This window comes from Myotis myotis, unplaced genomic scaffold (assembly GCF_014108235.1).
Source record: "Myotis myotis isolate mMyoMyo1 unplaced genomic scaffold, mMyoMyo1.p scaffold_m19_p_17, whole genome shotgun sequence".
In the NCBI taxonomy this organism is placed as follows: domain Eukaryota; kingdom Metazoa; phylum Chordata; class Mammalia; order Chiroptera; family Vespertilionidae; genus Myotis; species Myotis myotis.
The window spans coordinates 29173018-29200106 of NW_023416321.1; the positions used below are offsets into that span (position 1 = coordinate 29173018).

Here is a 27089-nt window from a genome sequence, read left to right on the forward strand (position 1 = left end):
TTGGGTTGAGGAACCTGATGACTGTTAAAGTGTTTTCTACCAACTTCACACAGATAGTGGATCAGTTAGGGCTTTCCACAGAAACAGAACTAAAAGGATATGTGTGTGTATATAAATACACACACACACACACACACACACACACACACACACACAAATACAGGAGACTTTAAAAAGTTTGTCTAGAAGACTGGAGATTATATATTTATAATTTACTAGAGGCCCAGTGCACCAATTTGTACACAGGTGGGGTCCCTCGGCCTGGCGCCGGCAATCGGGCCGATGGGGAGGGAGGAGGGCGGCTGGCTGAGGGAGGTTGACTGTGGGAGTGCACTGATCATCAGGGGACAGCTCCTGCTTGAGCATCTGCCCCCCGCCCCCCGATGGTCAGCACGCGTCATAGCAACCAGTCGACCAGTCATTCGGTTGTTCGGTCACTTAGGCTCTTATATATATAGATGATAAGGCTCATGCAATGATGGAGGATGAGTTGGCAAGCTGGAGACCCAGACAACCAATGTGCAGTTCCTGTCCAAAGGCGGGCAGGCCCCAGGCCCAGGAAGAGCTGATATTTCAGTGGAGGCCACAGGCAGGAAGAAAGCCGGTGTCTCAGTTTGAACAAGGTCAGGCAGGAGGGATTCCCTGTTGTTTGGGGAGGATCAGCCTTTTTGCTCTTTTCAGACCTTCAGCTGATTGGGCAAGGCCCACCCTCGTTAGGGAGGACAATCTGCTTACAATCCACTTTACTCTTCTATTGATTTTACTGTTAATCTCATCTAATGAGCAGTACAGTGAATATAGACGACATTACTGTATTATAATAATCAAATTTGCTAAGAGACGAGGCCTTAACTATTCCAACCACTAAAGGCATTATGTAACGTGGTAGAGGTGCTACTTCTCCCTGTGATGGCAATCATATTACAATATATACATGGATCAAATTAGCCTGTTCACCTTAAGTGTATACATTATATGTCTCTCTCCTTCCCTCTCTCTCTAAAAACAAACAACCACAGAGGAATTGAGCTGGCTTTGGGGAAACAGGAAATACTCCTACAGAGCTCAGCAGAGACGTAAAGACCTGCACATTCCCAACTGGGGCCTTTGTCAGCCCTCATACCTGTGCCTCTTGAGCTGCTGTTTCTTATTCCCATTTAAAAGTGAAAGTCAGGTGGGAAATAACAAAACACGCAATAAAATAAAATCAGCCAAAAGATGACTCAATAAAAAGAAGCGATAAAATGGTAAAAGCAGGCCGATGCAGTAAAAAATCCAAAACTCAACCAGACAGAATCACCACCGAGGGACCAGATGATAAAAACAATAGTGAAAATGGGCTGATCTAAGTCAGCGGTTCTCAACCTGTGGGTCGTGACCCCTTTGGGGGTCGAAGGACCCTTTCACAGGGGTCACCTAAATACATCCTGCATATCAGATATTTACATTACGATTCATAGTGTAATATGAATCGTAGCAACATTACAGTTATGAAGTAGCAATGAAAATAATTTTATGGTTGGGGGTCACCACAACATGAGGAACTGTATTAAAGGGTCGCGGCATTAGGAAGATTGAGAACCACTGATCTAAGTGGTCACAGAGGCAATGAGGGAGGATTATTTCCATTTTACAGACGAGCAAAATGAGGCTTGGGAACTGAGAACCAGGAGCCAGGACTGGGCCCCAACTCCATTCCATAGATGAAGAAATGGAGGTTCACGCCTCAAGGCTAAATAGCCAGGCAGGGGTCAAGCAAGACAGTGAACTTGGGTTTATCTAACCCAAGTCCAGAGCTCTTTCCCTGAATAAAGGCTCAGGCCTGGCTGCACACTGGAGGCATCTGGGAGCTTTTAAGTAATTCTGGTGCCAAGTAGACATTTTTCCAAAGAAGACGTGCCAATGGCCGACAGGTACATGGAAAGAGATGCCTAGCATCACTAGTCAATAGAGAAATGCAAATCAAAACCACAGTGCATATCTCACAGTATCCAAGACACAGCAAGGATTGGCAAGGATGTGGAGAAGCTGAAAGTCTTGCGAATGTTGGTGGGACTGCAAAATGGTGCAGCCACTATGGAAAACTGAGTGGAGGGTCCTCAAACCATCAAAAATAGAACCACCGAATGATCCAGCAATCCCACTTCTGGGCATTTATCCAAAAGATTTGACATCAGGATCTCGAAGAGATACTAGCACTCCTGTGTTCATTGCAGCACTATTCATAATGGGCAAGATGTGGAAACAATCTAATGTCCACGGACCGATGACTGGATAAAGAAGTTGTATATGTTGTATACACAATGGAATACTCGTCAGCCTAAAAAAGGAAATTCTGCAATACACGACAACATGGATGACCCTTGAGGATACTGTGCTCAGTGAAATAAGCCAGTGACAGAAAGACAAATGCATGATTTCACTTATATGAGGGATCTAAAATAGTCACTCTCAGAGACTCAGTGGAATGGTGGTTGCCAGGGGGTGGGGAGGGGGGTTTGGAAAGTTACTAATCCATGGGCAGAAAGTTTTAGGTGAGCAAGATGAATCAGCCATGAGATCTGTTGTACAACACTGTACCCTATAGCCCGTGGTACTGTATTAGACACTTAGAAATTTCTTGAGGCTAGAGCTCATGTTAAGTGTTTGTACCACAATAAAATTTTTAAAGAAAAAAGAAATTGTGTCCCAGCCATTTGGGCTCAGTGGATAGAGTATCAGCCTGCAGACTGAAGGGTCCCAGGTTCAGTTCTGGTCAAGGGCACATGCCTGGGTTTCGGGCTCGATAGGCAGAAAGCAGCTGATCAATGATTCTCTCTCATCATTGATGTTTCTCTCTCTCTCCCTCTCCCTTCTCTGAAATAAATAAAAATATATTAAAAAAATAAAAGGAAGCATACAAAATAAAAAAATTTTGACTGTGGCTGCACCAATTCTCAGTTCTAACCTGGTCAGTCAGGCAGAGGGGAGGCACCTGGTGCAACTGAACCCATTTATGGCTGTGCTGAGCTCTTAGTAGTAACTGTGCGGTGTATTGAACACTCTGAGTACTAAGTACTAAGAACTAAGTACTTTAAGTACTAAGCATCTCTACAGATGTTCCAGGAGTTGTTATTCCTACTTGAGAATTGAGGAAACTGAGAGGTTGAGTCGCTTTTCTGGGTCACCCAACTGGTAGCCACCAGCGCCTGTGTTCCTGCCCAGCTCAGCCTCCCTGCTGTGCCACACAGCTCCCAGCAGGGCCTCTGCGGGCACAGGCATGGTGGCCGCATACCCTTCCACATCACTTCTGTGTCCCCCAAGCTTTAGGGTCCACAGCGTCATCTTTGTTCCAAGCTTGTCCACACTGAAGAGTCATCGTCCAGATGGAGAAGGGGGGTGGTGTGTGGCTCAGCATTCTAGAACTTTCAGCCAATTAGAGGGGTTCGGCTGCCTGGGGAGACAGTGGGCACCTGCTGACATTGCTGGGTCATCAATCACTGGAAGGGGCTGTTAGGAGGAGAAGGGTCATCCTTCAAAGCAGTGTGTGTGGCCCGGCCAGTGTGGCTCAGTGGTTGAGCATCGGCCTATGAACCAGTAGGTCACGGTTCGATTCCCGGTCAGGGCACATGTCCGGGTTGTGGGCTCAATCCCCAGGAGGGGGCGTGCAGGAGGCAGCCAAGCAATGATTCTCTCTCATTGACATTTTTATCTCCCTCTTCCTACCTCTCTGAAATCAATAAAAATATATTAAACCTCCCCCCCACACACACACACAAAGTAGTGTGTGTGTGTGTGTGTGTGTGTGTTTGTAGAGATGGGCAAGGGAAGTTGCACTTAAATATCCTCATATGTCCCCAAGGCTCTGCAATTGAGGGGCTTAGGGGGACTGGTTGAATGTCAGTGGGAGAGAGATGGTTCTAGAAGATGAGCTCACAGAACTGGGGAGTTCCAGAAGGCCCCATGTGAGTTTAGAGACCGCCTGGGCGCCTGGGGACCCGGCACTGTCACGGGTGTGGTCCTCACCTGAAGTGGCGTCTTGGCACCATCACTGCTGCGTCAGCCTTGGTGGGAACCACACCTGCTCAGTGAGCCCCCTGCCCCTCTTCCTGCAGCTGTTAACGAGGTCCCTGGGCTGGGCTGGCCAGGGAGGGGCATGGAGTGGGAAGGGGGGTGGTCAGAGATCGAGGCATCCTGGGCTGGGAGGTGGTGAGTTGAGAGAGAGAGAGAGGGAGAGAGACTGACACACACTGGCAGGTCTCTGGTCTCTGAGTCAGCAGACCTGCCTCCTTGTGCCTCTACTAGCAGACCTGCTGTGAAATGCTCCCGATAAAATGACTTGTAAGTCACTTTGCTGCAAAAATTCAAAAACAGTCTCTGAAGAGCAGTCACTTTGGTTTCTTTGTCTATAAAATGGGGATCATAACCCTGTCCCCCGTGGATTGTTGAGCGGATTAGATGAGATTAAGTTGGAAGGCATCCGGAAAAGGCTGGGCACCGTGTCTGCCAGGTGTGAACTCAGGTTAATCGTCTTCCCTTTCCTGCACTTTGATGGGAAGCGCTCATACTTTGGTGGGCACCACTTCAGGATATTTCCACTTAAGAAGCATCCATTGAACAGCCACTCCATAGCGGCAGCTCTGCTCGACCCCTAGGATGTAAGATGAATAAGACAGTCACTGTTCTTTGCAAGTTTACCTGGTGGTGGGAAAGACTAACACATACTCCAGTCCAGTGGGACAGAGGGGGGCAGAAGCACAGGGTGCTTTGGAGTGTTGGGGAGCAGTGGCCTACCGGGGAAGTCTTGCTGGAGAAGTCATCTCTGATGGGACCCTTGATGTCTTAGTAAGAGTTAATCATGTAAAGGAAAGGGGAGGCTTTCTGTGCCAGACGGCAGGACCATCTTGGGTTGAATACAGTGTTACTGGAACTTCAAGCGTGAGGGAGGAGGAGTCCTCGGCTGGATCCTGAGGGGCCCTGTAGATCCTGTTTAGGAGCAGTGATGAAGGGAGCTATCAAAGGCTGTCACAGGCTTTATGTTTCAGAAGACAATTACAGTGGGGCCTTGACTTACGAGTTTAATTCGTTCCGAGACTGAGCTCGTTAACTCAAATTACTCTGTCAACTCAATGTAAAAAATCTGCCAAGAGACAGCTGGTATCTCAAAAAACTCGTTAGTCGGGACACTCGTAAGTCAAGGCCCCACTGTATTCTGGTGAATATGCATCAAACACTTTGGAAGAAGAGATAGGACTGGGTACAAGGAGACCATCCTCACACCAGGATGGTGCTCTGAACCCCAGGGGCAGGAAGGCTGGGAGGGGCAGTATCATCAACAGCACCTCGGGATTGATCGGTTGGGATGGGTGAAGGATGGAGTGATGAAGGAGTGAAGAACAACATCTACATTTCTAGTTTGGAAAAACATCCTGGGTTTACAACCAAGAATGTTTTCAACCACGATAGGGAAGAGCAGCTGTTGGTGGGAACGTGCGTTCTGTCGCAGGCGAGCTTGGCTTGAGATGACTGGGATGTGCAGGCGGAGAGGTCCAGGTCTGTTGCCCTGGGAAGATGTGATAAGTCATCAGCCTCCAGCAGAGGCGACAGCAGGGCTGCCCAGGGTCGCCTGAAGTGGAGGAGAGAGGCCTGAGAAGGCAGCCTCCAGGGTGGAGGGGCTCTGGCAAGGCGATGGTTTGGAAGGGGTGGCGGGCATGCCGGAGCATTTCAGCACGGCCTTGGGACCTGTGTGTGCGGGAGAAAGAACTGTTTCCTCTTAGAGGCTGCAGGTGACCTTGCTTCAGTTCAGGCCAGGGAGGGCGTCTCTGTGCCAGAAGAGACTTTCCTTGGCAGCCGGGCTCAGGGACTGATTTACACCCATGACACTGCCCGGCCCGGCCCCTCTGGGAACATCCTCTCATGGCCATACCCCAGTGGGACTTTGGGTTCATAGAAACTTTGGTCTCCATCCAAACGTTGCTCCTTCCTAGTTATAAAATCTCAGGCCTCAGGATTCAGTACTGCCTGGCCTATCATATGGGGCTCAAAATAGGTTAGTTTTCTCCCGCAAGTCCCTGCCTCTTCTCCTAGCTTCTGGGACAGGGTGGTGTCAAGCAGGATTGGAAGGGAGAGGCGTGGGCCTCAGGAAACCCTCTCTGGGATCTTGGGAGAGTGGCTGATGCCTCATCAGGGCTGCAAGGCTGCTGGTTGGCAGTATGGGGCCTTCTCCCATTTCCAGGTCCACTCAGGCCCCGTTTCTCTCCTTCTTCTAAGGGTTAGACTCCTGTGAGAGGACGGCCAGGGCTGTGGAGCTGCCCACTGTCTCAAAGCCCAGCTCTGAGCCGGCGTGGTGGGGGCTCCACCTCTGCGCCCTGCATGGAAGCCAGGGGCTGGTCTCCCAGAAGGCAGCTGTGCCCACCTGGGATCCTGTTGCTGGCCGTTGCTTCTCTGCTAAGCTGCCTGCTCACCTGTGGCCAAGCCAAGGTCTACAGTCGCTGCGAGCTGTTCCGAGTGCTCCAGGAATTCGGCCTGGAGGGATACCGTGGCCACAGCCTGGCTGACTGTGAGCACCCCTCTTCCTGGCTGGTCCCGTCCCCCTCCATCCATTTCTTCTCTCTCCTCTCCCTCCTCCTCCTACCCCTCCTCACTCAAGGGGTGTGTCCTCAGGAGCTTTCTGAGCCTCAGTTCTCATTTGTAAAACAAGAATTATGTGAGATCACAGGTAGAGGATCCCCCGCACGGAGTTCAATGTTTAGCAGGCAGGAAACAGGCAGTCAGATCATAATGGCCCCTTCATGGTCCCCACTGCTAAAGTCAACAGAATAGTTTATATCTTAATCTTAATCTTGGCATGAAGATTAGACATTCCTACTGAGGTTTAGGGCAAACTGAATATACCAGCAATGCCAAGCGTTGCAAGCTGGTGGTGGTTTGGGAAGCTGTAGGGTACAGCCACACCTGGACTCATGTTCCTCTAGGTCAGTGGTTCTCAACCTTCTGGCCCTTTAAATACAGTTCCTCATGTTGTGACCCAACCATAAAATTATTTTCGTTGCTACTTCATAACTGTCATGTTGCTACTCTTATGAATCATAATGTAAATATCTGATATGCAGGATGGTCTTAGGTAACCCCTGTGAAAGGGTCGTTCAACCGCCAAAGGGGTCGCGAACCACAGGTTGAGAACCGATGCTCTAGGTGTAGCCCCTCTACAGGTTTCACCTGCATCCTTCTAATCTTGCCTCTAAGGATTTTGTTCTTATTCCTTCATCCCACAAACATTTCTTGGACTTGACTATGTGCAGAACAATGAGACAATGAGAAGACTGCTGGCCTAGGGGCAGGAGGTCTGGGGCCCAGTCTTGACTTGCTCTTTGGTAGCTGTATGTAACCTTGAGTAAGTCACTTGGCCTTCTGAGGCTCAGTGGATTCCTCTGTTAGGTGGGAGGGAGGGCCTCTGCCCTGATCACCTTGAAGCAGGAGTTGAGGCTCCAAGGAGCTAACATTGAGATCTGCACTGTGAGCACTCTGGTCTGAGGTGGCCTTGACCAGGGGACCCTTTGGCCTGTGTCTCTACTCTGTACAGGGCTTTGTCTTGCTTATTACACAAGTGGCTTTGACTCAGCTGCTGTGGACCATGAAGCTGATGGAAGCACCAACAACGGCATCTTCCAGATCAACAGTCGGAAGTGGTGCAAGACTCTCAAGGAATACAGCACCAAGGGGTGCAACATGTACTGCACCGGTAGGGGGCCTGAGCCGGGGCTGGTGAGGGTCGGGCCTCCGAACCAGCCTTTGCTTCTCTCTGGTTTTGTTTGCTCCTCTTGCCTTTATCTCTGAGTGGGGATCCCCTTACATGGTGTTGGTCCTACCAAAGAGAGCATGATGGGGCAAGTGATGGGGGTGGATCCTCCATGGATCTGACTTGGGCTCCCTGATGGGAGATTGTCCTGAGAACTATCAGAATGAAACAGGGATTGCTTCTGATCAGAGACAAAAGTGATACCTGTGCTTCCAGAGGGGTCAGGCGACAGGGCTGAGCTTAGGATGGAAGTGTGTGTGTGTGTGTGTGTGTGTGAGAGAGAGAGAGAGAGACATTCTCCATGTATGTCCAGCTCTGCCCCTGCTCCCTCATCCTGTTTCTCTGCCTCCTACCCCAGAGTTACTGGATCCTGACCTCAAGAATGCTGTTATCTGTGCCATGAAGATAAGTCAACAGCCCCAGGGGCTGGGCAGCTGGTAAGTAACTTGGGCTGGAGCCCCCAAGGGCATGTGGCCAGGACTGGTGGACAGCAGCAGGGAACTGGCTTTTTCTGAGTGCCTGCTTCGTCCCAGGCACCATTCCCCAGCTCCACACTCTGACCCGCCCCCTTTTGGTGGTAGGGATTACCACTACTGAAGTACTCACAGACAGCACCTGCGTGTCAGGGAGGATAAGCAGTTCACTGGAGGCCAAGGAACACAGCCTGGCTCTTTCCAGACTTGCCTATGTTGAGATGCCTGCCTCCAGGTCCGCTAGATCTGGGTCTAGTAAATATTTTTGAACCATGGCATCTTTGTCTAGACTTTCATATAAAGACCTACGATGTGCAACAGATGAAACGATAGATTCCTGCCCGAGCAGGGTGGTCTCTCTGGGGCCTCAGCCTGTCAGCCTTCGCTTTCCCACTCCTTTCCCACATGATGGGAAGCCCTCCTCACAGGCACGGGGGTGGGATGGGCATCGATGGGGCGTAAGGCTAGATCTTTGGTTCACAGAAGGCCCTCGGACGCAGTGGCCCAACAGCTTCCCAGCCTCTTCTGATGGGAGCTTCACTTAGCCTGAAATGGTTCTCAACCTTCTGGCCCTTTAAATACAGTTCCTCATGTTGTGACCCAACCATAAAATTATTTTCGTTGCTACTTCATAACTGTAATGTTGCTACTGTTATGAATCGTAATGTAAATATTTGATATGCAGGATGGTCTTAGGCAACCCCTGTGAAAGGGTCGTTCGACCGCCAAAGGGGTCGCGACCCACAGGTTGAGAACCGCTGTTCTAGGGGGTTCTTTGACAGTTAACACAGTTCGCTTTCCTCTCTTTTCCTTGCTAGCCCCTGTCCCCACCTGATTTCTGGTTTAGAGCCTACGCTCATTCCTGTTCTTCTCTGAACAGGGACTGAGGCTGTCTCTGACTGGGTCTCTCCTCTCCCCCACTCTCCATCCCCAGGGAGGCCTGGAAGCATCACTGCCTGGGCAAGGACCTCAGCGACTGGGTAGACGGCTGCACCTTCTAGGACCCTCTCTGGACGGACCGGGCCATGCACAGCAGGCGGGGGTGTGTGGTGGGGGTCCTGCCCAGGAAGGAGCACAAGGCAATTGATAAAGAATAGTTTAACACACGTGTGTTTCTCAGCTGTCACTGTGATTTCAGGTGGCCTGTTGGAGCCAGAGCATCTCAGGGTTTCTTCACCTGTCCACTGGGGCTGGGCCTAAGCGAGGCTCCCAAAAGCCAACTGTGGAAGGCTGGCCCGCATTCCTGGGAGGCCTGGGGGCTGGGGGCTCAGTGTCTCCCAGACCACACCTAGCAGAGTTTCCTAGACCCTTTCCCTGAATCTAGTTTTGCCAGATTTATCAAAACAAGCAAGCAAGCAAACAAACAAAAACAATGATAACAAAAACAGGAAGCCCGATGCCCTGGCCGGTTTTGCTCAGTGGTTGCCCAGGAGCAGGTGGAGATGGAAGAGCAGTATCCAGGGGAGAGGGTCCTGGCCAAAGCCAGGCAGCCCTCACTGGTGCATGAGGGTGGCTGGTCTCTGGGCCCACCTGGACGTCCCAGGTGCTGGTGACTGGCTCAGGTTGGTTAGAGAAACCACGCTGTGTCCTGGAGTCTCCCTGCTTCCACGTCACTCTCTCACCCCGCATTCCACTGGCCACTATGTTCTGTCTATTTTACTTTAAAAATATATCTGGAGCCTGACCTTCCTTCCCATCCCAGATACCCCTGCGTCACATCAAGCCCCGTCACTTTTCCCTAGGACCACCGCAGTGGCCTTGCAGGGGCTCCCTCGCCAGCGACCTGCCCCTCAGTGTGAGCTCTCCGCCTCTTACTGCCTTGCATCCTGGCCCAGCGGCTTTTCTCACTTTCCGGTTAAAGGCCGAGTTCCTCGGCTTGGCACCCCAGTTCTTTCCTGATCCCGGGTCATGCAGATTCATTTTGCAACTGCTGAGAACATTTGCTCTAGCTGGTTTGTATCCCTGCCCTTGGTTCCCTGAGGGTAGCATGCTGCTTCCTGCCTTTCCCCACCACCTACCATTCCCCCCCTCACTGCTCTTCAGTGAGTAAACACGCCCTTCCCGTTGGCCATCCTCAGAGCTGTGAGTGGCTATTCCTTTTTCTTCAGGCAGGCCTTGTCTCAATTGTGCCTCCACACAGTGACTTTTCCGACCAACCCTAAGTTCTCCTCTGCCTCCAAGCCTCTGCTCAGGAATCTCTTCTGCAAGCCAGCCTGCCAGGCAGCTTCCACCGTCTCTCAAGGCTGCAGCCCAAACCTGCTCCGCCTTAGCCTGGCAGACAGTCGCTCTCCTGTGGGCGTGTTGGGCCTTGTGCACCTCCACCCTCACAGTCTTGTGAGCATGTCATTGCCCTCCTCTGCCTGACTAGACTCTGAGCTCCCCTGAGATTCCGTCTTCTGGATCTATGAACTCCCAGTGCCTAGCACAGTGCCTGCCACACTGGGCACATGGAAATTGCTCATGGAGTGAGGGAGTCTGCCCAGAGACCCCCGTCCCCACCACCCTGGCACTGGGAGTCTTCTTCCAGTGGCTTCCTGACACTCCTCCCTCTAAAGTGGGTTGAGCTGGGTATTCTTTTCTCTCTCTTTTTTTTTTTTTTAAAAATATATATTTTTTTATTGATTTTAGAGAGGAAGGGAGAGGGGGAAGGAGATAGAAACTGTGCCGCACTCAGCACAGCCAGGGGTAAACCTGAGAGAGGGCCGTGAAGGATTAAAGAAAACAGACAAGAGAATAAAGCTGGAGCTAGATGGGATGCCGCTCTCGAAGGGAGAGACAGCGCTGAAGCCTGCAAGCCGAGTCTTTATTTTATAGCCAGATCCCACGAGGCAAAGTAAGGGCGTGGTCAAGATGTTCACAACGTTCTCTCGGGTTTCCAATCTACTCAATTACATGCACCTGATCAAGCTTTGTTTTGGCAGCACTTGCTGCACCTCCCGCAGCCCATATCACTCAGCCACCTGGGACCACAGGTTCGGACCATAAGGTCAAGCTTACACCCATAGCCTTTGGCTATACAGTAATTATGCTGGGAGGGCTTTGCCCTCTAAGCTGGGACTTGCACGTGGCTTTACCACGAGAGGACTGTGCCCTCTCATTAGTCCGAGGCTTGAACCTGTCCAAACGCTGTCGCCGCTCTCCATAAGAAACATTGATAAGAGAGAATCATTGATTGGCTGCCTCCTGCACACCCCACACTGGGGATCGAGCCCGCAACCAGGGCATGTGCCCTGACCAGGAATCGAGCCGTGACCTCCTGGTTCATAGGTCGACGATGAACCATTGAGCCACACTAGCCAGGCGAGCTAGGTATTCTTTGGTGCCCACCAATCACTTGTGCTGGGCTTCTTTAACTTGGATGTAATTCCTTTAGAAAGGAAGCCCTGATGTCTGAATTATACTAAAGACAAATGGCCCATATGGTGATAAGTTAGCCAATGAGCCACTTCCTTCAGAGACCTGGCGTGAAGACCAGCTTCAATGAGGCTAGACGTCCAAATTCCCCACCCCAAGGCTTTGCTGAGTCAGCACAGCCAAGGGTGAACCTGAGAGGGGGCGGTGAAGGATTTAGAAAAGACAAATGAGAGAAGAAAGCTGGGGCTGGGTGGGACGCCGCCCGCTCTGATGGAGACAGTACCACAGCCTGTAAGCCGAGTCTTTATTTTATAGCCATATTCCACGAGGCAAAGTAAGGGTGTGGTTACAACATTCTCGTGGGTTTCGAATCTACTCAATTACATGCACCTGAACTCTATCAAGCCCACATCACTCAGACATGTGGGGTCACGTGTTTGGACCATAGGTTCAAGCTTACAACTATAGCCTCTGGCTATAATTGTGCTGGGAGGGCTCTGCCCTCCAAGCTGGGACTTGCACGTGGCCATGAGAGGACAGTGCCCTCTCATTAGTCTGAGGCTTGAACCTGTCCAAACACTGTAGCCGCTCTCGACATAAGGTGTCACTCACAGCCATTGCCAAGAGGTAGTTCTTTCCTTCCTTCCTTCCTTCCTTCCTTCCTTCCTTCCTTCCTTCCTTCCTTCCTTCCTTCCTCCCTCCATCCCTCCCTCTCTCCCTCTCTCTCTCTCTTTCTTCTTTCTTTAAAAAAAAAAAAAAGAGCCTCATTGCAGTTCTGCTCAGAAATGAATGAGATGTCAACAGTGGTGCATGCCCGGGGGCTCAGTGGCAGCCAGAGGACATTATGCATGCATTTCCCGTGTGCAGGGCACGCGTGGTCTCATTCCTTAAGAACCAGGCCACAGGGATGTTTGCAAAGCGAGGCTGCAGTTGCTTTCTGTCTGCAGGTCTCCTCAGCCCTCCCAATCAGCACATGAATAAGGTAATTTTACAAAATCACAGCTCCAAGGTTCTCGGTTCACATCCATTTTCTGCTCATTCATCTCGCCATCTGTGAGCTCTCAGTGATGGGAGGGAAATCTTGAAATTGATCAAATCCTGCCTGTCACTCCCCCCCCCCCCCCGCCCCTCCTGTGAACTGAAAAATGGCAGTCGTTAGGGCACATTAGGGGAAACATCGGTGCTCCTCGTGGTACCGTGGCGATCTTCGGGAGGAGAGGTTAATACTTTCGGGACCAGGCGGCAAGGCCGGCCATCCGTGCGTCCCTCAGGGATCACACACCGGCTCTGGGCTCCATCCTCCTCCTCAGGCGGAGTGCGCGTTTTATGATTATCTGTGTGACCCTGTTCATTTTTGTTTTCTGGGAGAAAGTTCATAGCTTTCAACCTTGTTTTTAATCCATACAAGTATCCAAGTGAGATCAATGTTTTACTGGAAGAAAGAAAATAAGAAAAGATAGAAAGTATATACCTTAGCTCATTTGATCCCATATTAACCCTGAAAACTAGGCACCCTCATCTCCATCGTATAGGTGGGAAATAGAGGCTAGAAGCAGGGAATGAAATAGCTGCTTAGGGACCTGTCCCCATCCTCCACTTAGACTCAGAGGCTGTTAGAGTGGACGAACCAAAGAGATTTGCTGTTTATTTTCCATCCCCTTTCCTTTGATTATTTTTTATTTTTGTTAATCCTCACCTGAGGATATTTTCCACTGATTTTTAGAGAGAGTGGAAGAAAGGGAGAGAGACACACACACAGAGAGAAACATCTGATTTTTAGAGAGAATGGAGGGAGGGGGAGAGACACACAGAGAAACATCGATGTGAGAGAGCACATCAATCAGCTACCTACTGCATACACCCCGACCAGGGCTGGCATACATGCCCTTGACCGGAATCAAACTCTGGACCCTTCAGTCCACAGGCCAATGTTCTATCCACTGAGCCAAACTGGCTAGGGTTTTCCTCTCCTTTTATAAAGGAGGGAACTTAGGTCTAGAAAAATGGAGTAAATTGTCCAGAGGTATATGACTAGTTTACAACAGAAATGGGTTAGAAATGCTGTTTTTCAAGGCTCTGTCAAAAGCCTTTACTAACCGATTGCTCCTACAAAGGCCGAGGGCACAGGTTTTACTGAATGTTAAATTGGATTCGAAAGCAGCTCTCCTCTCACCTGTCTTCAGGTGGGTGCTGCCCGCTGTCCTGGGTTACAGTCCCCTGAACTGCACGGCCCCAAACACGTTCAACCTACTAGCCTTAGGAGAACACAGATGATGCACAACGTGCTTCCACGTGCCAGGATCCTCACATGAGCGGGGAGAAAGCCATTAGCTAAAGAAGTCAACCTTTGCTTTGGGAAACATCTCAGACCCTGGGAGATGAGAGGAAGGGACTCGCAGGACTTCAGCTCTGACGCACCCTCAGCGTGCTGAACCCGCCCTTCATCTGGGGCACCTGCCACTCTCTCCGCGGTCACTTTGGACACTCCCCTCTGACTTCTATGCTTGGGTGCCCTGGACCTCTGCGCAGTCCCTGGGCTTTGTATTTTCCACGCTCTCCTCCCCCTCCCCCCGCCCCTGCCTCCCAGGCTTTGCATGTGCCGCTGACTCACTCTCCTTCGACCACAAAACTCCGATTCATCTTTCCTAGCTGTCTGTTTCCTGGAGGACTCACATGATCATTCCTGGAGGGCAGGTGCCCGGTACAGACTGGGCACAATCAAGAGGAGTGGAATGAATGGTGAGGCTGTGTCTTGTCTCCCCTTCCTGTGTCGCCCTGCTGCCTTCCCAGCGGTGCCAGTGCGTCTCAGGCCCTGCTGGCTCGGCGTGGGTCTGGCCTGGTGACAGTCCCCGTGGAAGCGCGTTCTTGGCTCTCGGGCCTCCCTGGCGTCTCTGTAACGGGGAGCGTATTCACCGGCACTTTCTGGAGGCCCTTCCCCCTGCACTGAGTTCGGGCCTCACGATGGAACGGAAATCTCTGAGTGTGTGCAGGAAGAGCTCCCAGGCCTCTCCGTGGGCCTCTCAGGCTGAGCTGAGCTTTACCTGCGGGGAAGCCTGCCTCGGACCCCTGCTTCCCAGCTCACCAAGCACCTTTCTCCAGACCCTCTCGGGGCCCTTTCTCACGAAGGGGGTTCATGGTTAAGATTCTTAGAAAAAACAGGGATTAGAGTGTCGTTCCCAATACGCCAAGGTTGCAGGTTTGATCCCCGGTCAGGGCACATGCAAGCATCAATCAGTGAGTGCATAAATAAGTGGAACAACAAATCGATGTTTCTCTCTCGCTCTTTCCCTTCTTCTATCACCCCCTCTCCCAGCCCCTCTCTCTAAAATCAATCAATAAATTAAAAAAATAGCTTCAGCTGGAAAGGGGAACACAAATGACCTCTGGCCTCTCTTTGCCAAAACAACAAAGCAGGAGCGTGTAATCAGCGGCCGGTCTGGGATGGCTGCTCACAGAAGTGCTTTGTCCTCTCTCTCCCTAACTGCAGACTCCACTGCTTCTGTTTCTGGGATCAGGTGCCACCATTTTATTTATTGATTGATTGTTGCTCTCACCCTTTAAGGCAGCGGTTCTCAACCTGTGGGTCGAGACCTCTTTGGCGGTCGAACAACCCTTTCACAGGGGTCTCTAGACCATCCTGCATATCAGATATTTACATTACGATTCATAACAGTAGCAACATTAGTTATGAAGTAGCAACGAAAATAATTTTTTGGTTGGGTCACAACATGAGGAACTGTATTTACAGAGAGGAAGGGAGAGGGATAGAGAGTTAGAAACATTGATCAGCTGCCTCCTGCACACTCCCCACTGGGGATGTGCCCGCAACCAAGGTACGTGCCCTTGACTGGAATCGAACCTGGGACCTTTCAGTCCACAGGCCAATGCTCTATCCACTGAGCCAAACCAGTTGAGGAACTGTATTTAAAGGGCCAGAAGGTTGAGAACCACTGCTTTAAGGTCACTGATAATCCAACGTTGACGTTCCAGCTTGTGATTGGTCCAGACTGCTGGCTGTTTGTCGTCCTTTGGGTCACTCTCAAAATGGGACACCTCCCCATGTCTCCTCTGTGCACCGACCTCCCGGGCCTCCACGAAGGAAATGACTGCAAAAATGGTTATTTGTTTGAAGTGAGAATAATAAAAAACACCCCGCCACTCCCAGGAGTTCAGGCAGACAACTAGGCCGTTGGTTAACAACCAGTCAATAATAATCAGTAGTTGGCTATTGACTTACTCTCTTGAATTTCCTGCCTTTTCCCCTTTAAGCAGGTTAAGCTTGTAGACCTGCTCCAAAGTGAGCAAAGCCACCACCCCCCAATCAGAAGGAGCACATAACGTATGGGCGGCCGGAAGCAATGCAAACCCGCTCGAATATTCTTTGCTCCACCTCACATCGATCTGAGGTTGTTTGTGTGTGCATGTGCTTTTTAAAGGAAGCCAGAAATCCAACGAAGCAGGTGGAACTGCAACTTAATCTATAGATTTTAAAAAATTGATGAAACTGTTAAACTGGGACAAAGCCGAGCATCTGATAGTTTCCAGACTCACTGGATAGGCATGTCCTTTGGCTCCTGGCTCTGATGGGGGCGCCTGAAGACACTCTCTGCTCTTCTGCCTCCGACCCTCTGGGAACCAGCACGATATCTTCCAGCCTGAGCAGTGAGGAGTGACTTTGTCTCAGGAGAGGGATGCCCGTGCCCTGGAAAGCATCTGGAGAAATGATTGCACAAGGATTCTGCCTGAACGGCAAGCTCTCTTTTGCCACCCAGGGCTGGAAAGAGCAGCCCCCCTGCAGCCTAAACGCCCCCTCCCCACCTCCTTTCCCATCTGGACCACCCCTGAGGACTTATGAGGAGCGAGGCCGAAGGCAAAGGTGACCCCTACAGGGACAAGCAGTCTGTGTGGTGGGTGAAGAGCTGAGGCGCAGAGGGGTCCTGGAGCGCTGGTGTGTGGGAGGGAGGCCACGCTGGGCCTGTGTGCAGCCCAAGTTCACTGAAGGGGTCAGGAGGCAGGACGGAAGGTGGAGAGCAGAAAGTGTGAAGGCCTCCTCTACGGTTTTTGTGTCTGGGCGCGTTCTCCGCCTTCCTCTTCACGCCCGGCCCAGGCGTGTCGTTCAGACCCTGGGCTATGACCCATCTGTGAGTGGGTCGTGAAGTCATTTACAAGGTCATGATCAGTCGTCGTTAAAGATTAGTGAGTGTTGCTGCACAAAACTTGACAGAACCTGTGGTCCTTGGCCTGGGAGGTCTGGCCCTTTCCTAGGTGCGTGGGGAGAGAGACCCGAGGGTGGGAGGAGGCAGACACCGTGGAGCCACTTCCACAAGACCAGCTTTAATATGACCGTGACGGGAAGCACGAATAAATAAACGCCAGAGAAAAATGGGAAAACCAAACCGAACTCAGAACAGCAAACCCAAAGATCAGAAAACAAAACGAAACGGACCCCTGACAGACAGTAACCCCCCCAAAGACAGAATCGGACTGTACAAGCCATGTCACAGGGAGGGCAGAACGCGTGGGAGCCACGGACACGGGCCGGAGTCACCAGGCCACAGGCCTCCGTCACAGGCGCTGGGGTTGGAGGGGCTCGGCCTGGGGAGGGTCGGCTGGGGCGGGAAGGGGACTGTGGGCAGGTTAAGGACCTTCACGAACCACACAAGGACCGGACGTGGCCGACAGTTCTGCGGTTTCCCTCGATTGTGCAGCTGCGATTCCAGCTGTGGCCTCGCGGTGACTGGGGGCCGGAACCCGGTCCCACCGCGGGGGAACCGCGCAGCGGAGCGTCTCGTACACAGACAGACGTGGAGGTGGCGCCGTGAGAAGTCTGAGCATGCAGGTGCTGTCTACATCTGGCAGTGAGATGTGATGGCAGGTTGGTCCTTGGACTGTTCCAGAATGTGTCTCATGTCTCCTAAGAGGGACGCACGGCGGGGACCGAGGACGGGCCGTGTCCACGTGGCCGCAGCGAGGTTTTGGCAGAGAGTTTGCTATGTGTGCATCGGGGGCTCTTGCTGCTTTCCGTCATCAGGGGCCATCCCGCCTGAGCCTGCTGTCCCCTGTCCCGGGTCTTGGGCCTCAGGGTCTGCTTGGGGGTGCCGGGCGCTCCGAGGGCCGTCAGCAGGCGATCTCCTCCAAGGTCCCCAGGGCCGTCTGCAGGGGCACAGTCACAGTGTGGCTGATGGTTTCAGAGTGGTTTGGCATCGTCTCACAGGTGCTCTGGAGGGAGGGGAAGGTGGTGTTTATTTATTTATTTAAATCAGTATTTTTATTGATTTCAGAGAGGGAGGGAGAAGGAGAGAGAGATAGAAACATCAATGATGAGAGAGAATCATTGATCGGCTGCCTCCTGCATGCCTCGCACTGGGGATCGAGCCCACAGCTGGGGCATGGGCCCTGACCGGGAATTGGACCATGACCTCCTGAGCCACACCAGCCGGGCAAAGGTGGTATTTATACTCAAAACTTCATCAGGTGCCACTGGCAGCCTTGGGGACCACGCTCCTCACTTGTGGGCTCCCGGGGCATTGCTGCTTCTGCCCCAGAGACCCCATGCACTGGTTTGGCATCTGTGGCATGAAGGGGCCTCCCTGCCTTCAGAACCCTCGCCACTGCCCCCCTGGGTGCCCCCGGCGCAGGGAGAGGACTCTCTGGTGATGGGGTGTGGCCTTTCCTCCTAGAAGTCCCCTGATGTGCCACCTGAAGCTACATCTGAGTGACGTCTGGCTGTGGGCTGGATAGCCCATCCCACCCTTGGCCTCGGGGGCCTCCGCTGGGGCCTAGCTGGGGTGAGGAGGTGCAGCCTGGGGCTAGGCCTGGGGCAGGGGGTGCTGATTGATCGCTGAGGCCAAGCTGTAAGGGCGGAGGCCTCGAAGGACAGAACCAGAGCTGGTCACAGCTGTCCAAAGGACCTTCAGGGTTAGACCGCACACAGGGAACAGTCATCCTGGGTCCCTGGGCAGGGTGTGGCCAAGAGACCGAGGATCTTCCAGGAGACCCCCAGTCTGTCCTGCGCTGCTCCGGGTGGGAGGCAGTGAGGGCTGGGAGCAGAGACCGGCCAGAAGGCCATGCTAAGAATTTGGAGAGACTCGATGAGGACGATACTGCAGGCGGGGGAAGGATAGAGGGGGAACCTATGACTAAGACATTTCGGAGGCAGGAGGGAAGTGGGGGAACCTGAACTTGCTGACTACTTACTATAAACTAGGCATGCTGCCCGGCCAGTGTGGCCCAGTGGTTGAACATCGACCTATAAACCAGGTCAAGGTTCGATTCCCAGTCAAGGCACATGCCTGGGTTGTGGCAGCTGGATCCCCAGTAGGGGGCGTGCAGGAGGCAGCGGATCAATGGTCCTCTCTCATCATTGATGTTTCTCTCTCTCCCTCCCCCTTCCTCTCTGAAATCAATAAAAGTATGTTAAAAACAAACCACTAGGCATGCTGATTGTTTCATAGGCTGGTCTCCCTCATCTGAATGACACCCCTCCACCCCGCCCCAACCCGCTTCCACCCCAGGTCTCTGCGAAGAGGCAGGTGCTCAGGGAGATAGGGACCTGTCCCCAGGCACACAGCTCAGAAGCAGGGACCTGGGACCCAGCCAGGACAGCTCCATCCAGAGCCCGGGTCCCTCCCACTCCACGGCCCCTCCTGCTCTGGCTCCGTATCTGGTTTCACGTCGCCTGTACAGACCAGAGGAGCCAATCGACCTCCAGCCCACAAGCCGCTCTCACCACATTCTCGTCGGGGCTCCCTTCATCCTCTTCTTTGCCCAGCAGGTCTAATAGTTTCTCTTTGATCAGCTGCAAGAGAGGCCAGAAGGGAGTGGTCAGGCTGCGGGAAGGGGCAAAGGCAAGAGGCCTCCCTGCCCTGGGTTCCCTGGGGGGAGCCACCGTAGTAGCGGCTGCCTGGGCTGCAGGACCCCTGCCGGGCAGGAGCCTCTGCCCCATCCCTGGGCTGCCAAGGGATTCTGGTGCAGGGGCCAGAGCTTGGAGAGGTCACAGGAGGGCCCTGTCGCAGTGCGGACTGCCTTCTCCTGGGGATGGACAGTGTGGAGAAGCGACACGTGCTGGTGTGCTGGCTCCCACAACTGCACAAAAAAATGTGTTAAGTGTGGTATAGTGTGTGTGTGTGAGAGTGCTGTGTGTGGTGTATGTGTGTGTATGGTGCGTGTGCATTTGTGAGTAATGTGTAAGGGTGGTATAGTGTGTGTGTGTGAGAGTGCTGTGTGTGGTGTATGTGTGTGTATGGTGCGTGTGCATTTGTGAGTAATGTGTAAGGGTGGTATAAGTGTGTGTGTGTGTGTGTGTGTGTGTGTGTGTGCATATCCAGGCTAGCTGTGGGAGGGGCTCAGAGCTGGCCTCAGGAGCAACTGTGCCCTCAGGAGCAGCCTGGGCCCCTTTCTGAGCCCGAGTCTGGGGGACAAGATTGCTAATTACTTTCTAGGCCCGTCACCCCCACAGTTCATAAGTTCAGGGCACACTCGAGTCCGTAACATTTTATTCTTAGCAGCAGAGGGTAGTTATCAAATATGTTACCCAGTGTGATTCAATTTCCCTAACTTTGTACAGCTTCTCACAAAATCAAGAAACAGAGCGGAATAAAATCTGGCCATGGGGCGTGGTTTTGGTGTGTGGAACTAGGTTTCCCGGCTGAAAGGCAGGGCGGGGCGCCGGGAACGCTGGCCACTGGGCCCTCCCGCCCCACAGTGGCTCCCAGAGAGCAACCTTCGGCCACGGCCAGCCCTCTCTGGGGCAGACCCTGCTCGCAGGCACTGTTTGCTGGGCCCAGACCCCGTGATCCTGGGGCCTGCGAGTGCCTGGGCGTGCCCGAGGGGTCCTGGAGCCCCGCAGCCAGCTGGGTCTGGGGAGATGGGCGGGAAGCCTGACGAGCAATCCTGAAGCCGCTGCCCACTGTTTGGGAAGCTCTCAGATGCTTTGTCCCTGCTGCCCCTGAGGGAGACATCTCCCCAGACCATCAGCAGCCAGAGGCAGTGGGTGTGGCCTTGCTCTTCTCAGGACCCAGGAGGCTGCTGGGAAATGCCCCTTACCGCAGTCTCCCTGACCATGACGGTACCACTCAGGTGACCGAGCCACCCAGAGGGCAGGTGTGTGTGTGTGTGTGTGTGTGTGTGTGTGTGTGGGAGTGGTGTGTGTGGTGTATGTGTGTGTATGGTGCGTGTGCATTTGTGAGTAATGTGTAAGGGTGGTGTAAGAGTGTCTGTGTGTGCATATCCAGGCTAGCTGTGGGAGGGGCTCAGACCTGGCCTCAGCCCAGTCTCATCTCCTCCCTGCTCCTCCCTCCCTGCTCGTGTAGACAGCCCACGGCGTTTCCTTCACAGGACTGTGGCTTCCCCTCCCTTACATTCATCCCTGCCTGATACCTAGGGCTGGTGACAGACAATAGCCATGGACAGGAGGAGGGTGCAGGCTCTGGTGGAGATGAGGTGCTTCGGTTCTGGGCATGGGGGCAGGATGAGGGCACCCGCATGTGGTCATTTCCCCAAGAGGGATCCCAAATCTTACCTCATAAATGTAATCGAAGAGCTCTAGTATTGTGAGGATACTAGCACCAATGAACAACCCCATCTGGCCACCAATGTCACCTGGAGAGAGACAGAAAAGACCAAAGGTTTGGTTTCACTCACAGCACTTCCAGGAAGGGCGAACAGACCCGGAACTCAGAACCCGAACCTTCTGAGTGCCCCCCGCCCCTCCAGGGGAGCCGGGGCTTGTCACTGGAAGGCAGGCCTTTGACAAGTCCCTCCCTCGATGCACAGCTCTGAGAGCTGATAGGTGCAGCACCTAGTGAGGATGCGAACTAACCCGAATGCTTATTGGAGGTTCCAGAATAGACCTCATAGGCTGATAGGCTTGCCAATTACATTAGAAACCGCACTGATTGGGCCTCGCTTTGGCTCTGGGCTGAGAACAGAGATGAGACACATGTGGTCCTTGCCCTGGGCAAGGGCACACAGCCTGAGACACAAGTGTCAGGTGCCCTGAGTGCGGGTTGTGGGAGCGGTGTCGCAAGAGGGCTCCTCACCTATGCCTTTAATCATGACATGACCTTCAGGGTCACCTTGGGGCACCTCTCCTTCTTGGGATGAGGCCCTTGGACACATCTTCTATCTCCCTTACCCAAAGGTAAATGTTCGATTGGGTCTCTCTCTAGAGCAGAGGTTCTTACCCTGGGGCGGATGGGCCCCTTGACCAAAGCTATTCTGGACTGGCCTTCAGATCCCCCCCGCATCAAACTCCTGGGAGTCTTGTAGTCAGTGCAGACGCCTGGACCTACCCCAGGCTACATGTCAGATCTGGGGTCAGGGTCTGGAGGTCAGGATTTGTCCATTCCCCAGGGAGTCCTCTGGCCCACCAGAGTTTGAAAACCCCTCTCCTGTGGGCGCTTCAGATGGTTGGCGATCCTCCGAAATGAAGGGAAACACTCAGTGCGGGCACCCGGCTTTTGTAGGAGAGTTTATATATGAGTGGCTATGAGCCCATTCTCCAAGGGTTGTGATCCCCCAGAAGCCCACAGTGCTTTGTCCATTGCTCTCTGGGGCTCTGGGCCGGAGTGGCCACCAGCTCGCTGTGTGGCTTTGATAAGCCCTGACCCTCTCAGGAGCGGTGCCTTCAAGTGGTAGAGGCCGTTGGGAGCGGGCTTGGAGGAGATGAGCTGTGAAGTGCTTCCCAGCTGTAATCTCTAAGTCTGGGCTGGGAGAGTGCTGGGAATGGGGGTGCTGTTGGGGTGGGCACACAGTCCTCCTGGGCCCTCCAGGATGACCCCTTGGTCTGAGAACTTCCTGATGGGTACATCTGCCCCCTCCTCCCCTGATCACAGCTGGGAGGAGCCCAACAGCCACATCCTGAACAAGCTGAGTTCGTGGGGAGGGGGTTCCTCCCGGTGGGACTTGGTGCTGAGCTCAAAAGGCTCCCTGCGGGCCTTTCCCCCCTCATGCTCACTCTCATGCCCTCAGTGGAGGTGTATCGGGGAGTGTGCACGTCAGGTGTGAGTGTGTGTTTGTATGTGTGTGAAGTGTGACTGAGTGTGGGGTATGTGCCAGGGTCCCGTGTGTGTGCAGTATGTGTATAGAAATAGGCAGTACATCTGGCTGTTGATGGCTTTATGTAGGTGGCGATCTAGGTCTACGGTAGGTAGACAGAGTGTCTAAGTGTGAGAGTGGCTTTGTGGAGGTGGACTGTGTGTCTGAGTGTGAGCATGAGTGAGCATGTGCAGGTGTGAGTGTGTTTGTGTGCATGGGCTGTTGTAGGTAAGAGTGTGAGTGCAGGCATGCAGTGCATGTGCCCAAGGGTCTGTGCAGGTGAACACCTGTGTGTGCGGCTCCCCATGGAGCGTGTGTGGCCACGGGGTGCATTGTGCACTGAGGTGAGGGCGTGGGCCGTTTGGTAGTGAGACAGGGGCCAGACAGCCTGTGACTGACGGTTCACAGCGGCACACGCTCCCATCCTGAGGCTGCAGATGGCCCCATGCTTTTCTCAGTGGTTATTCTGGGAGGGAACACAATACTAGGAATGCTCATCCTCATATCTGATGCAGAGACGAGCTGTCCCTCCTGACGGACCCGAGCTCGGGCCCTCCCTGCCGTGTGTGTGTCTGTGAGACTGTGAGCGTATGTGGGGGTGGGGAGGAGTCATGTCCTGGGTCCATTTAGGAAATGAGGTGGTAAGGGCAGGGGAGGAGCCCACATCTCCGGCCCAGGGCACAAGTCTCTAGACTCAGCCCCTTTGGCCACAGGGGCCTGAGAGGCCCGAGCGACAGCTACCTTAACCCCGCTGGGACCCAGCCTCCTGGGAGAGGTGCAGAAAGGCCCGATGGCGCCTGGAAACACCAGCCAGGTGCTGGTACCTGGCACAGAGACTGTCCAGGGACCAGAAATGATATTATTGGACCTTCTGTGGGCTGGGGCTTTACCACATTTAACCATCACAGCCAACACATAGAGTGGATTTCATCAGACCCATTTTACAGATGAGGGACCTGAGGCCAGTGAGGAGGAGACACTGGCCTACATTCTCACAGCTAGTCTTCGCTTTATACTCTCAGGTAGACGGTGTCTCTTCCTCTCCTTGCCCCCTCAGCTCACAGAGGCAACAATGGCTACTCTTCCTTGCAGATCCCTTCTTGAGAGTGAGGGGGAGTTGGCAGGAGCCCCCAAGGGGCAGATCTGTCTGCCTCAGGGGTCTTGTGCATGTTGTGTTGGGCTGGAGCAGTGTTGGAATGAACTCCCTGAATCCATTATGTGCCTACGGGGCCAGGGCAACTTGTGTGGGGTGGCAGTCAGGTCTGTAGATACCTGGGAACAAGTGGCCCTTCTTTTGTGTTTGACAAAGGACCCAGCGCAAGGGGCCACCTGGCCTTCTCAGAGCAGCAACTCTGCTTTCCAGGGGGGCTCCACTGGGGACCCTCACTGTGTCCACTGCCTGGGGACCCTCCAAAGCTCGGGCTTCTCGGCACCTGACAGCTCTTTCTTCCTGCCCCACCCCAAGACTCTGACACCAACCTGGGGGCAGAGAACCATGGAATCCAAGAGGGCAGCTCTGGAAAGGCCCTGAGAGATCTTCCGCCCACCCGCCTCCCTGTGTTGATGGGGAAACTGAGGCAGAGAGTGCATGAACTGGCCTAGCACCTGCACCACACTGGAGATCTTCGCGTTCTGGGGCAGGAGCCGTACAAGGATGGAGGGAACAATGACGGGCATAGAGCTAGACTTGTCAGGAGGCGTAGAGCTCGACCTGCCCACCTGCTGCCCGCCTGCCACCCCCTCCCTCTCACCTCCCAGGAGATGTGGAAATTTGTGCAGCAGACGCTTCGACTTACCAAGTAAGGCAGCAACTTCATACGCCTTCTTTTGTTCAATCGTCTCGTAATTGAGAGCTTCAAAAAATATATCCAGAACGAGGATGTTCTCGCTGCAGAGGGAACGTTCAGTACGTACATGGGTGGACCCGCCAGGATCCACAGCCATCATCTAACAGCTTTCCCTTGGACAGATGGAGAAACTGAGGCCCGGGAAGTGCCACCACCGCCCAACGTTTGAGCTGGTTAGTGGCAGAGCTGGGCCTTGAAACCGGGAGCCCTGACTCCACTCCATGCTCCTCACAGGCCTGGGGGCTGAACCTGGAGGCACCTATCAGTGGCCCCCTCTGCCCCGAGTTCTCTCCCCCACTCTGCACGCTGCCTCGCCTCCCAGTTCTCTGGTCCCTAAGGGGGTCTGCCCGGTCCTTCCCTGCAGGCGAGCTCAGGACTCTTTTGACGAGGCTTGCCTGCCCAGCTGACCCTCCTACCCACTCCTGAGAGTCCCCGAGTTCCTACTGGGATTTACAACAAGCTTCTAGTCAGAGGCCCCACCCTGGCATTACCAGGTCAGCTGCTAGAGCCGGAGTGGCTTTTTAGGGCACAAATCTATATGGGGGGGGGGGGGCTCTGGCAGGAGCACCTTGGTTCCCTCTGTTCCTTTAGGCAGATGTGTTAATGAGACACATCTTGGCAGGAGGCCCGTTGCTGCCTGCAGAATGTCTGCTCAGCAGCAGGCCCTGGCACCTCCTACGATTCCCATCTCCTTCGGTGCTGCGCACCATGCCCTCCAAGCCAGTCCCCAACCCCCTGAACAGAAGCAGTCTGCTTTGTAGACATCCGCCCAGGATGGGCTCTGGCGATGGTGCTGGCAGGAGGGGGTGGCTGGGGAGAGAAGCAAACCCCTCTCTCCACGCAGGGCTCTCCGAGGTGCCAAAGCAGCACCAACTCTTGCCTGGTTTATGGCAACGACCTCCTAACTGGCTCCCTTTTGCCCACCTGGCTTCCCATCCATCCTCTAAGCGAATGCCCGAAGGGTCTAAAACTGCTCAACAAGTTCAAATTAAATAAAATTACAGTTCAGTTCCCAAGTCACTCAAGCTATGTTTAATATTTATATATATATCTCCTATTTAATAAAAGAGTAATATGCAAATTGACCATCACTCCAATGCACAAGGTGGTTGCCCCCATGTGGATACAAGATGGCTGGCAGGAGAGGGCAGTTGTGGGGAACCAGGCCTGCAGGGGAGGGCAGTTGGGGGGACCAGGCCTGCAGGAGAGGGCAGTTGGGGGCAACCAGGCCTGCAGGGGAGGGCAGTTGGGGGTGACCAGGCCTGCAGGGGAGGATATCTATCTATCTATCTATCTATCTATCTATCTATCTATCTATCTATCTATCTATCTATCTATCTATTTCCCCTATTGATTTCAGAGAGGAAGGGCGAGAGAGAGAGAGACAGGAACATCAATGATGACAGAGAATCATTGATTGGCTGCTTCCTGCATGCCCCCTACTGGAGATCGGATCCACAATCCAGGCATGTGCCCTTGACCAGAATTGAACCCGGGACCCTTCAGTCTGCAGGCTGATGCTCTATCCACTGAGCCAAACTGACCAGGGCTCAAGCTATATTTAAAATGCTCAATGCCGGCAGACTGAGGTGATGAAATTGAAATGAACACCTGCACCATGAGGGACCAGTCAGTTGAAGAGTGAGAGGAAAAGCATTCTGGGAAGAGGGAACAGAATGTGCAAAGCCTGCCTGGAAAACTCCTATGCATCATTTAAAAAATCTCTTGACGCGTTCTGTGGCAGCATCCCCATGTGAGGTGCAGTCAACTACCTCCCTGTATCCCTGGGGCCTGGATCAGCCTTTGTCACATTCAGTTGTCTGCTTGTCGCCCTGCAGGACTATAAGCTCCTTAAAGGCAGGGACTGCATCTTAATCATCTTTGTCTTCATAGTCTGAGTGCTGAGCACAGAGCTCGTCACACACTAGGTGCTCAATTAATGTCTGCTAAATGGAACTAACTGCTTGCCTTTGCCCTTTTCCTTGATTGCCCCTAATTTCCTCCTGAGCGATACCACCCCCCTCCTCCCCCGTCCACATGCCCCTGAGCTTACGAGATATATTTTTCTGATTTGTTAAACTTCTTCTCGAGGTACTTGGCTGACGTCTTGCTGGGGATCTTCACCATGGAGAGCTCTTTGTTGTAGCGGGTCAGGTTGCAGGGTGTCCTGCAGAGACAGTAATTGCTGTCCTTTTCCGCCAGCAGACCTGCAGGGGAGAGGGAGGGGGCTTAGTCCACTGTGGGGACTGGGACCTCTGGGCCAGGGGAGCAGGTCCAGCAGGAGAGAGATGAGCTGGGAAGAGGTGCCCTCCCTGGTGAGTGAGGGGTGGGGGGCTGCAGAGAGAAGGGGAGCTGGGCTGCTGCTCTAGGTTGAGGGTGCGAGCGCTTATGAAAAAGTGCCCACTCTTTCTAGGTTACGCTTGGTCCCGTGTGTCTTCTGCTTCTCTCACTGTTATGTGGCCCTTTAAAAACTGTTGAAAAGGCACCGCTTTTGGAGAACAGGCTCCGAGGGAGTCCCGGCCCCTTAAACTTCCCGGGCCTTCTTCTCTGCTCCTAGCCTCAGTGTTCTCATCCACAAAGTGGGCAAAGGCACATGTGGGA

General features: G+C 53.2%; 2 protein-coding genes across 3 annotated transcripts in view; one reads left to right on the forward strand and one right to left on the reverse strand.

Moving 5' to 3' along the window:
* Nucleotides 1–6285: 6285 nt before the first annotated feature.
* Nucleotides 6286–9251, forward strand: SPACA3 (sperm acrosome associated 3). The gene is made up of 4 exons (XM_036338883.1): nucleotides 6286–6538; nucleotides 7562–7720; nucleotides 8136–8214; nucleotides 9185–9251. Exons 1-4 carry the CDS (start codon nucleotides 6352–6354, stop codon nucleotides 9249–9251), a joined length of 492 nt encoding a protein of 163 aa, XP_036194776.1. The 5' UTR covers nucleotides 6286–6351.
* Nucleotides 9252–16872: 7621 nt separating this feature from the next.
* The window catches only part of ASIC2 (acid sensing ion channel subunit 2), an 828796-nt gene continuing 818579 nt past the window's right edge, over nucleotides 16873–27089 (reverse strand). Inside the window, exons 6-10 of one of the 2 annotated variants that reach the window (XM_036341928.1) lie at nucleotides 26542–26695; nucleotides 24438–24529; nucleotides 21125–21204; nucleotides 19334–19402; nucleotides 16873–17823 (exon numbers count right to left, since the gene is read on the reverse strand). In XM_036341928.1, the coding sequence (XP_036197821.1) occupies nucleotides 17722–17823; nucleotides 19334–19402; nucleotides 21125–21204; nucleotides 24438–24529; nucleotides 26542–26695 (497 nt within the window). In that variant the 3' untranslated portion in view covers nucleotides 16873–17721. The remainder of the gene's footprint in view (nucleotides 17824–19333; nucleotides 19403–21124; nucleotides 21205–24437; nucleotides 24530–26541; nucleotides 26696–27089) is intronic. The other variant, XM_036341927.1, reaches the window with a different exon arrangement.

What these genes read in the sequence shown, in the direction of transcription:
- SPACA3 (XM_036338883.1), top strand. Translation starts at nt 6,352, where the DNA reads ATGGAAGCCAGGGGCTGGTCTCCCAGAAGGCAGCTGTGCCCACCTGGG. An exon ending in TGGCCACAGCCTGGCTGACT is followed by an intron (nt 6,539 to 7,561) that starts GTGAGCACCCCT and finishes TACTCTGTACAG; the next exon opens with GGCTTTGTCTTGCTTATTAC. An exon ending in GTGCAACATGTACTGCACCG is followed by an intron (nt 7,721 to 8,135) that starts GTAGGGGGCCTG and finishes CTCCTACCCCAG; the next exon opens with AGTTACTGGATCCTGACCTC.